Here is a 12,192-nt window from a genome sequence, read left to right as displayed (position 1 = left end):
TTTGTTTTTAATCCCCCCTCCCCCAAACAAATAAGTTATAATTTTGTTTCCATTATATTATTATACTGTATGTATCCCTAAATGGTGCCATTAAAAAAAATTACAACTCGTCACGCAAAAAAACAAACTCTCATACGGCTACGTAAACTAAAGAAAAATAAGTAAAAATGATTGGTCTTGGAACGCAGTGATGCAAAAATGTACAAAACTGCTGTCGTAATTAACCAGGGGGTTAAATAGCCACAACAATATCTTTCCAGCTCCTGTGGGGTTTGTATTTGCCTTCAACACAAGTTTTACTTTATTTTTTTCGCTTTTTGCTTATTTTATAACCACAATGATGCAAAATGATGTGATGTAAAGGTTCCCAGAACAGACCGAGGCACGTACCGTCTGGTACAGAACAACAACCAGCATCATCATCCGTTTATCTCCATAGTAGCCCAATGCATGGGGCCGAAATGAACTCTGGGGAATGTAGTTTATCGGTCTATTGAGGTTCACATACAACTTACCCCAAATAACTACATATACCAGAATCCACTGCGCTGGAAAATATCACATGTTCGATAGAGCCAATCACTAACGTTGTGGTCCGGAAAGAGGCAGCTCTATCAACTTACCTGGGACCGTTGCTACTAACGCTTTGCACTTCAGCAGTGTGGTGTGATGTTACGAGGTGACTGACGGAGTACAGTGACACCGCGCTCCACGTTATTTCTGTGCGTCATGTGCAGCAGTGTGGTGTCAACTTGTAGCAGCAAGTGAGTATGGAAGTGTCGAGGGACACGAACCCCCGTGAGGAAGAAGAAGTGGATGAGGGAGGAAGAGGATGGGACAGCCGCTCATCATCATATACTGACTGCAGTAGCTGCTCCAGGTAACAGCACTACCATTATATATATATATGTATATATGTGTGTATATATATATATATATATATACATACACACACGTACACAGGCGTTTACACTTTTGTTTTTGTTAAACAGGTGACAGACTGAAAATAATTTTACATGTATGTTTACCGCATACACCAAGAACACTTCCCCCATTCCCAAAAATACTTCCTGCATGCCCCGCTTCCCGTATGTGGCAAGAACACTTTTTTTTCCATAGGTGATTTTGCTAAATAAATTTAAAATACAAATGTATAGTTATCTCCATCCCGATTAGGCCCCATTCACATCATGTTATTGCCCTACGTTTGGGTACGTTGGGAAAGCTCCCGACATACATGATAAACGTGTTCATAGGTCTCCATTATCCTGACGGAGACCAAAACAGAGTCCTTTTGGCTTCTTTTGGGCTGGTATACGTAGGTATATAATTTTTTTGAAGTATGGAATAGCGTAATAGACTACGCTGTTCCATCCTGGGGGACCCCAAAAAACAGTTGTCCGGTAGTGTACAACCCTTTTAATGACCAATAGCAAAAAACAAGTCGTTTACTAAGGGTCTCATAAAAATGAGAGGTGGAATCTGATTGGTTGTCGTGGTCAACTACTGCACTGTACCTTTACAACAGTTTTAATATATCTCCTCCTATATGTATAACAATTAAAGTGGACCTGTGCTTTCATAAAGTCCATATTCTGCTCGCTCGGCTTACTGAGAAAAGCCGATCAGAGACTAAGTGGCGCAGCGCTCACCTGAGCACTACTGCAGCTTCTTTATAATGATCGGTGGGGGTCTCAGTGCTTGGACCCCCACCGATCAAAACTTCTGACATGTCAATATGACATGTCAGAAGTTTTATGAAGTATAGTTACACTTTGGGAAAATAATGCCCTATTGGTAAATTTCACACAAAAAAAAACTACGACTAAACTGTGTGTGGTCCAAAATACCTGAACTGGTTAAAGAGCAACCCCAATTTAGGACGATATTTGTTCAAATGCCTTCATTTTCCTGCTGTCCACACCTTTTTGTCTTTTGTTATACCAGCACAATAGCATGAGCGGATGGCTGAAAGGTGAGATGGGGATTCCCCTTTTATGTGATATACCTGCGCATAAGGCGGCATTTTTATGGCCTGTACAACCTACGGTTCAAGTGAACGTTGTACAGTGATCTTAGTAATGTTCACTTAAAGCGTAACTAAACGTTCGATCGACTTTTTGTTTTCTAGCAGCATGTGTAATATAAATCTATTTTGTAATATACTTTATTAATAAATTTGGGCTCCTTTTTGTGTTATGTTTTAAATGGCCACTCTGACATTTTTCTACTACATTTTATTTCTTGTATTTTTCCTGTTTCTAGCTCTGCTGCCCGTGTGTACGAGTGGGTGGTGGCCCCATCATGTCAGATGTGCACACCCCCATCGTGACGTCAGGAAGCAGAAGCGCAGGTCTTGCGGCTCCCTGTCCCCTCTTCCCCCTCTATACACTGCTGTAATCAGCGGCAGAGCGCAGGGAAGAGAATGTGATCTCTGCTGCTGTCCGGTCTCTAGTATGTGAGCTTGAGTAGAAGCGCAGGTCTAGCGAGGGTACAAGAGAGCCGCCGCCAGACCTGTGCTTCTTCATATACTTCACGCCTTTCACATGCTAGAGACCGGACAGCAGCAGAGCTCATCACATTCTCTTCCCTGCACTCTGCTGCTGCCTGCTACGCTATAGAGAACTCTATAGTATATAGAGGCAGAGAGACCTTCCTGACGTCACGATGGGGGCGTGTACATCTGACGTCAGGATGGGGCCGCCGCCTACCTGTACTCACAGGCAGCAGAATCGGTACACCGATACATTCAAACAGTGTACGGATTTCTGCTAGCAACAGGAAAAATACTAGTAGAAAAGAGGCTCTGTCACCAGATTTTGCAACCCCTATCTCCTATTGCAGCAGATCGGCGCTGCAATGTAGATTACAGTAACGTTTTTATTTTTAAAAAAACGAGCATTTTTGGCCAAGTTATGACCATTTTTGTAGTTATGCAAATGAGGCTTGCAAAAGTCCAAGTGGGTGTGTTTAAAAGTAAAAGTCCAAGTGGGCGTGTATTATGTGCGTACATCGGGGCGTTTTTAATACTTTTACTAGCTGGGCGTTCTGATGAGAAGTATCATCCACTTCTCTTCAGAACGCCCAGCTTCTGCCAGATCACGCTGTGACGTCACTCACAGGTCCTGCATCGTGTCAGACGAGCGAGGACACATCGGCACCAGAGGCTACAGTTGATTCTGCAGCAGCATCAGCGTTTGCAGGTAAGTAGCTACATCGACTTACCTGCTAACGCCGATGCTGCTGCAGAATCAACTGAAGCCTCTGGTGCCGATGTGTCCTCGCTCGTCTGACACGATGCAGGACCTGTGAGTGACGTCACAGCGTGATCTGGCAGAAGCTGGGCGTTCTGAAGAGAAGTGGATGATACTTCTCGTCAGAGCGCCCAGCTAGTAAAAGTATTAAAAACGCCCCGATGTACGCACATAATACACGCCCACTTGGACTTTTACTTTAAACACACCCACTTGGACTTTTGCAAGCCTCATTTGCATAACTACAAAAATGGTCATAACTTTGCCAAAAATGCTCGTTTTTTAAAAATAAAAACGTTACTGTAATCTACATTGCAGCGCCTATCTGCTGCAATAGCAGATAGGGGTTGCAAAATCTGGTGACAGAGCCTCTTTAAGCTACAGGGAATCTGGGACTTGCTAACGTAATACTTCCAGATTATGGACGTCTAAAAGCGACCTAATGTTGAGAAGCATACTGCATGTGTGATCTACTGCACTAGTGATGTGGGGAATCAAATTGATCCTTTAGCATTTCACCTATGACAGCACCCCTGGAGAGACATCCAATTCACTGGACAGGAAGCCTGATGATATAAAAAGGACACACCTCTACACACACCCGGTCAGGTTTCCTGGCCTCCAGATGGGATTGACCTGTTGGAAAAGCATTTCTCCCTGGATTGCAGACCCCCTAGTAGGTTCTTACCGTCTCTCCCTAGGGGTGCTCTGGATGATATGTCTCCTCTGGAGGGAGCAACCTTAAGCCTGGGGTAGGTACTCCCTCCTCTCCCGGTTCATCACTTCCCTCCTTGGAGGGGATTCAGGTCCCACGGTGTGGGATCTTCCTCTGGAGGGAGAGCAGTTCTCCCTGGGCCATGTTCAGCTCCTTGGGAGCTGGTACGCATATCCCGGTGTTGGTGGCTTCTGGCACATTCTTGCGAGACTTCCGGTCGCGGTGGCGCGTCACTTCCGGCGGGTGATGTTCCCACATCCCAGGAAGTGGTGTTTCCGGCGGCCCTAATGGGGAGGAGGGGCTTCATGGTGTTCGAAGCCAAGGGCCTCCCCAGCCAGTCCCAGGCCTATTTAGGCCTGAACAAACAGAGCCACAGTCTCCAGCATCTCCTTCCAGAATGGAAATGACAAGAGAAACAGCAGGACGCACTGACAGCTCGGATGCCACAAGATCCTCTAGTCCGGTACTTGAAGAGGTGGCAAGACTTACATAGGGTAAGAAAAAGAAACCCCCCTTTTTTTCTGCTAATACTGTTCGCTTCTCTTGTACACATTTTTTAGGTCAGGGAAACTCCTAGAAATAAATTGGGAAAAAACCTGTAACAAAGAGTGTGCAGTTTGCAATAAAAATCTAGCACCTACCTACCTATAATAAAAGACTATCCCAGATTTGTTTAGACAAAATAATCATTGAAGAGTCTACAAGTCTGGCATCAAGCATTAAGGACATTGTAAGGGCAAAAATTCCTTTCCGTCCCTAAGCAAAAAGGATCAACCATCCACTTCTAGTCTGATGAGTTTATCTGATTCTTCTGCTGAAGAGGATTTTCAGTTAGAAGAAGGAGAACTAAGCTCTTCAGATAGTACCTCTGATGAGGGTGGGGGAGGAAAAAATTTGTTCCTAGCAGAAGATATCGATCAGCTCCTTAAAACTGTAAGAGCAATGATGAATATTGAGGACCCAAAAGTACCCCGTTCTGTACAGGACATTATGTTCGAAGGCTTAGGGCCCAAACTGCAGACAAACTTTCCCCACTATAGGAACGTAACAAGTCTCATCAAGTGGGAATGGAAAAGCCCAGATAGAAAGATTTGGTTTTTCTAAGTTCCTTAAAAGGAAATATCCATTTGATGAAGAGGTCTGCAGAGAATGGGATAATTCCCCTAGACTGGATGCCCCAGCGGCAAAAATATCTAGGAAGAGTGCTCTTCCCTTTTTGAGGATCTAGGTTCCTTATACAATCATGGATAGGAAGGCAGATTATTACCTCAAAGGGGCCTGGGAAGCTTCTGCAGGGGCTTTTAAGCCAGGGCCACTTGTGTCTCTTTAGGTCTCTAAAAATGTGGCTAGCACAATTACAGCTTCACATTAGAGACGAGACTCCTAGGGATCAAATACTCTCCTCCCTTTCAGTATTTTCTAAGGCAGCAGATTTTCTGGCCGACGCCTCGATAGATTCTGTGCGCCTCTCTGCCCAAATCAGCTGCCCTCTCAAGCTCCGCTAGAAGGGCTATCTGGCTAAAATCCTGGAAGGGGACACTGGTTCAAAAGGGATATTATGTGCAATTCCCTGCTCTGAAGATATTCTATTTGGGCCTCTCTAGATGACCTATTAGAGAAAGCATCTGATAGAAAAAAGGGGTTCCCTACACAAGGAAAGCCAATGGATTCCTTTCGTCCCAAAAGGTTAAATAAAAAACTTAAACCCAGGGGACAGGAATTCAGGGCCTCGAAGTTCCCTAAGAACAAGGGCTTCCTTCTCAGGTCTCAAAATGACCCCAAGAACAGAGACCACCAACAATGACACCAGAAGATCCATGGTGGGGGGTTGTCTATCCCTATCTTACAAAAATTGGGGGAAAATCTCGGCAAACCAATGGATCCTAGGAATGGTAGAGTTCAGATCCCTTCCTCCAGACAGATTCTTTCCTACAAAGACCCCAAGGAATTTAGAAAAACAAAAAGCCCTATAGTCAGAAAAAAGGGGTGTTGATTCAGGTCCCAAGTACAGAAACAGGCAAAGTCTTTTATTCCCCTCTTCCTTGTGAAGAAACCGGAAGGGAAATACAGGGTCATAATAAATTTAAAAAAAACTAAATCCATACTTGACAGACAAAAAAATTCTGCATGGAGAGCATTTCCTCAACCATAAATCTCCTCTCCAAGGACTGTGTGATGGCATCACTGGATCTGGAGGATGCATATTATGTACAAATATGCAGTCCTCACCAAGAACATCTAAGGTTAACAGTAAGGGTATGTGCACACACACTAATTACGTCCGTAATTGACGGACGTATTTCGGCCGCAAGTCCCGGACCGAACACAGTGCAGGGAGCCGGGCTCCTAGTATCATACTTATGTACGACGCTAGGAGTCCCTGCCTTGCTGCAGGACAACTGTCCCGTAGTATAATCATGTTTACAGTACGGGACAGTTGTCCTGCAGCGAGGCAGGGACTTCTAGCATCGTACATAAGTATGATGCTAGGAGCCCGGCTCCCTGCAATGTGTTCGGTCCGGGACTTGCGGCCGAAATACGTCCGTCAAATACGGACGTAATTAGTGTGTGTGCACATACCCTTACCCTCAACAGATCCTTGTTTCACTTCCAGTACAGAGTACTCCCCTTTGGCACTTCACAAGCCCCAAGTGTTTTTACAAAATTAATAGCTGAAATGTCGTCCTACATCAGTACGAAAGACATCCTCCTGATTCCCTACATAGACTATTTCCTAATAGTGGTGGAAACAACTCAGACCCTGATTCAGCAGATAGAGGTAATTTGTTCTATCCTGGTGAACCTGGGATGGAACATAAATCTAAAAAAATCAAACTTGATCCCCTCAAACAGATGTCTTTTCTAGGGATTCTTCTAAACTCCTCCAGGCAGATGTCCTTCCTTCCAGAAGGGAAGATCAATCCCCTCATAGATAGGGTCTCAGAGCTATATTTAAACCATACGACATCTTTCAGGAAAGCTGTGTCCGTTCTGGGCCTCCATGATGTCATGCATCCTCAATATTGTGGGCTCGTTTCAGGTCCAGGGCTCTACAAGGTGACATTCTAGACTGTCTCTCAGATGATGGTTAAACAGGGAGAACCTCCGGCAGGGCATTCCATGGGTAACAACACCTACTCTCAACATAACTATGGATGCAAGTCCCTGCTTTTGGGGAGCTCATTACGACGCACAAAGGTCTTCCAACTTCAGGGAGCTGGCAGCGGTTTTTCACAGATGAAAAACTCTATACCAGCAATTTCAGGTCAGAATGTGAAGATATATTCAGACAACACCACTACAGTGGCTTGCATAAATCATCAGGGAGGGACGACATAATTTCCACTGATGAATTTATCTTCCCAAATATTTTCTCTGGCAGAGCGCCACATGTTAACCCTCTCAGCTGTCCACCTAAAGGGAAAGGACAACCAGGTGGCGGACTTCCTAAGCCTGAAGAGGTTACGCCAGTCAGAATGGTCTCTGAATACAGAAATATTTCAGAAGATTGTTTTCAAATGGGGGGGCGGGGTTCCCTCAATAGACCTGTCTACGTCCAGAGAGAACGGAAAGGTCAAAAGACTCTTCTTCCTGGATCCCACAGACTACCCAACAGCGATAGATGCATTTTCCCAGTGTTGGAGTCTGGAGAGCGGTTATGCCCCCCCCCCCCCCCTTTATGTCTTCTTCCAAGGGTGATAAGAAAGATCAGGGAAGACAGGGCTTCAATAATACTAGTAGCCCCCTTCTGGCCATAGAAACCATGGTTCACATGGTTAAGGAGAATGTCCTCCGATCATCCTTTGATTCTCCCGACCATATCAGATCTATACTAGGGCCCAGTAATGCACCCAGAAATACAAAAGCTTCATCTGACAGCCTGGAAACCGAAAGGATAATCCTTAGACACAGAGGGTTCTCAGTCTGTTATTTCCACTCTGCTAGCAAGCAAGAAACAGGTTACCTCTAAGATATATCTGAGAGCCTGGAAGGCATTTATACATTTTGTGGAAATTAATATAGATCCCCTAGCCAAAACTGATATCCCTTTGATACTAGATGTTCTCAACCTCAAGCCAAACACCTTAAGAGTTAAAATTTCCGCATTCAGCTCCTTTTTTTTTTTTTTTTTTTTTTTTAATTTCAGATTGGCGGAACACCCCTGGGTCAGGAGTTTTCTGACAGCCTTTTCTAGGCTTAAACTCCAGATTAGGTCCTCGGTTCCTCCATGGGACTTAAATATTGTTCTCCAGGCTATGACAAATTCACCGTTCGAACCACGAGACTCCAGAACCCTAAAGATGCTGACACTCAAAATGACATTTTTGTTAGCTATCACGTCAGCACGTAGAGTAAGTGAGATACAGGCACTCTCTGCCTTTCCTCCATATACCCTACTATTAGAAGATAGTAATCTTGAAAACTTCACCAGGGTTCCATCCTAAAGTAGTGTCTTTTATTTAATTTAGACCAACCCTCCTTTTGTGATTCCCCTAATAATCCAAGGGAGCAGCAGTTTAACTGCCTGGGCATAAGGAGATGCCTGGTCCAGTGTCTAAATATCACTAAGAATTTAAGAACCTCAGAAAATGTGTTTATTCAGTTCCAGGGTCCTAACAAAGGTTTGGCAGCCAGTAGATCCACTATAGCAAGATGGATCAAACAGGCCATACATTTAGCTTATGTAAATCAGAATTTCCTGCCTCCAGAGTTCTTCAGGGCTCACTCCACCAGGGCTGTGTCCACTTCCTGGGCTAAGAGAGCAGAAGCATCCCTAGACCAGATATGCAAGGCTGCTACATGGAGCTCTCCTCACACCTTCCTTAAAGTTTAACTGTTAGTACATAAATAATTACACATTGTTTTAATTTTTTCACAAGTCAGGAAATATTATAAATTAGGTTCTAATTTATAACAATTCCATGTGCTGGTCACTAGAGGGAGCCATTCCCAAAATTGCAGCATTGGCATGTGGTAAAGCAACCTCATTGCTTTATGCTGCAAATTTGGAGAATACACACTCGCTCAAAGAATCCCCCCTCCTTTATCCTGGCTAGTGCCAGGAGAAAGGAGGGGGTTAAATGTTCAAACCTCCTACACTGTGTGCCGCCATTTTTTTGAGCGAATGCAGAGTGTAGGAGGATTAGATACAATATACACGAACATACACAAACATAATTACCTGCTCCTGCCGCCGCCACTGCCTCCGCTCCTGCCACTCCCTCCGCTCGTAGTCCTTGCTTCTCAACATATGGACGGAAGCCGCGACCGGAAGTCGTCATCTGTCCGGCCGCGGCTTCCGGTCCACATGAAAATGGCGCCGGATGTCGCTCGGCCGAAGACCTTCCTTTTGGACTGTGTGGGAGCGGCGCATGCAAGTTCTCACAATCGGTGGTGGGACCCCCATCGATCAGAGAATTATCAACTATGCTTTTGGGGACTTTCCTGCGAATGAGAGGCGCAATCTGACCGTGTCCCATCTAGGACTACCTAGGAGTAGCTTCTGTGACTGTGAAATATATGGGATGGAAATCAGTCGTCATGGTTTGATCAGGTTTTATTCCGTTTTTTTTTTTTGGTAGGCAAGATGAAAAAAAGCATACACTGTTATACCAATTATGTGTAGTTCTTTTTCCATGAAAAGGCATTTGGTTAGGGACTTGGAGATGCTATCGTTTGATCACGGTGTATTGTGCCTGTCAGTGTAAAGCTGACAGGCATCCTATTAGGGCACTTAGACTAGAGCGCCGTAAAAATTAAGTGATGTAGCCTAAGGCCCTTTAACCCTTCAGTGACCAGGCTGTTTTAGCCTTAAAAGTGTTTTTGGCATGTGAGGAAGAAAGACGCAGAGCTTCGGAGCTCCCGCCAACCGTGATTACTAACGAGATATTAAACTTAACAACGACTTGCAAGAGCCTGGTTTGTCGAGCTATGCCCCGAGGGAAGTCCCTCATGTCTTCTGAAAAGGTTACCCCGGCATCTTTGCTATCCCGCTTCTTGCGGCCATGCATTTCACAAAGACCGAAGGAATCCATCGTGGCGGCCACTGCACCCGGCTCGTCTTCACAGCGGCAGGCTGCAGTCTCTCCTCACCGCTCAGGTGTTGTATCAGGTGCGTCTTCCCCCTTGGATCCACTAGTCACTCCGACTGCTAGCCCTGGTTCTGGGGGATCCCCTATTAGGTGGTCACCTGGCCCAGTTTCACTGGCCTCCATGGATGAGACTCCATTGACTAGACCTGTCTGAGGCCCTTAAACATCTTCCGACCAGAAGTTTTTTTGATAACATGTTGGCCAGAATGGAGAAAATGCTACGCACATGTTTGGAGGAGGTGAACCGTACGGTGGAACAAATGTGTTCTCGTGTCTCGGCCATAGAGCAGCAGACATTTTCTCATGGAGACAGGCTGGACAGGTTAGAGACTCAACTTCGTTCTCATCAGTCGTTGTTACAATCTATGGCCCTAGAACATGACGACTTAGAGAATAGAAATAGGCGCAATAATGTGCGTATACGGGGTTTACCAGAAGCAAAGGAGGGAGACCATCTCCGAGCCATGGTGACGGAAATGTTTAACAAAATTTTAGGGGAGCCACCGGACAACCACATTGAGCTGGAAAGAGTTCATAGAGCATTGGGTCCCATGTCACAAGACCTGGATAGATCTCAGGACATTGTATGCAGTATTCATTATTTCACTGTAAAGGAGCATTTAATGCGCAAGATGCGTAACATGGGTCACTTGGAATTTTGAGGTGCTGACATCCATATTCTCCCTGATCTTTCAGCTCGTACATTACTAATGAGACGCATGATGTGTCCATTGCTGGACATAATCAGAGAGGCTGAAGCGACCTATATGTGGGGATTTCCGTTTCATCTCATTGTTAAGAAAAAAGGGGGTTGTGCGCACGGTGCATTCTCCACAAGATTTGCCTGCTCTTTTTACCTTTGTTGATGCTCCACCGATTGACATTCCAGACTGGATTGCTGCTTCCCTGAACCATCGCCCGTCTAGAAGAAGACAGACCCGTCGTATGGATCCGAGCCAGCCTAGACCGCAACGTCTTAGACCTGCGAGGCAACAACTTCCATAGAAGAGACACTACTTTGTTCAACTTTCTGGATTTGCATGTGCTCATGTTCATATCTGGGAACTGACCTCATGTCCATATTGGTTATTCCCCACTGTATGCTATTTGAATGACTATGTGAACTCATTAGTTGGATGATCTTGGCTTATATGGGGTACATCTTATGGGGCAGTTTACGATTTTTGTACTTGCAAAAGTGTCGGAATCCTCTCCCTTACAGAGGGTTTTAGCGTTATTTGCAAACTAATGGTGAGATGTTTAATGGTTCTTTTCCTGACCTTACATGATGTCATATCCTTATCTGAGAGGTGACCGCATGTTCAAGCCAGTTGTCTCTCAAAATGCGCTATTTGTTTGGTTTATTAGTGGCTGATAAGAGGTCAATGGCTTATATTGCCCATCAAAATGCGCACAACTTGGGATTCTTGTACTTGCGGTGTTTTGGACTTGTCCCACTTACAAAAGGGGTTTGGGCTACTTGCGAACCATTGCAGGGACGCTTACTGGTTCAATTTAGTGACTTTTTATAGGCAGTTATTTCCTTATTAGAGGGTTGGCCTCATGTTCATGTCGGTGGGTTCTGCCAGTGTATTTCTTGACGTGGTTTACTGGTGGCTACTATGACGTCCTTAGTTTATTGTCCAATGCCTATATTGGGCTCATTTTGTTAGATGGCCTATGCACGTACAAAAGAGTGGTAGAGTTAATGGCAAACCATTGCAGGGACGATTACTGGTTCAGTCAATTAGCTGTGCATGTAGTCATATTCTTGTTAGTGGTGTAGCCTCATGTTCAGGCCGGTTGACTCTAACAGTATTTTTTATTTTTTTTAATTGTTTACTGTTTGCTAATATGATGTCACTAGTTATATGTCCGTTGCTTATATGGAGCGCATTTTGCTTGGCAGTTTATGATTATTGGTTTGGGCTTTTCACACTTACAAAGGTTATTCATGTTACTTGTACATTACTTAGTGGGGTAACTATCTGTCGTTGGTAGTATTTTCAACAGCTTTACGGGAGGTGGTCTCCACTTCCTTGGGTGCCTTACTTACTCTCCCCCTAGGTTTATTCCTCGAGTATCTCGCTGGACGAGCTTCTCCGGTTTCTTTTGACTTCCCTAGCGTATT

General features: G+C 44.8%; 1 protein-coding gene across 2 annotated transcripts in view; it reads left to right on the top strand.

Moving 5' to 3' along the window:
* The first annotated feature begins 567 nt into the window (after window positions 1-567).
* The window catches only part of INTU (inturned planar cell polarity protein), a 72,827-nt gene continuing 61,202 nt past the window's right edge, over window positions 568-12,192 (top strand). For both annotated transcript variants that reach the window (XM_075860473.1, XM_075860472.1), the window contains exon 1: window positions 568-880. In XM_075860473.1, the coding sequence (XP_075716588.1) occupies window positions 771-880 (110 nt within the window). In that variant the 5' untranslated portion in view covers window positions 568-770. The remainder of the gene's footprint in view (window positions 881-12,192) is intronic.

The sequence above is a fragment of the Rhinoderma darwinii genome, chromosome 1 (genome assembly GCF_050947455.1).
Source record: "Rhinoderma darwinii isolate aRhiDar2 chromosome 1, aRhiDar2.hap1, whole genome shotgun sequence".
In the NCBI taxonomy this organism is placed as follows: Eukaryota; Metazoa; Chordata; class Amphibia; order Anura; family Rhinodermatidae; genus Rhinoderma; species Rhinoderma darwinii.
This window is presented reverse-complemented; position numbering and strand designations above follow the sequence as displayed.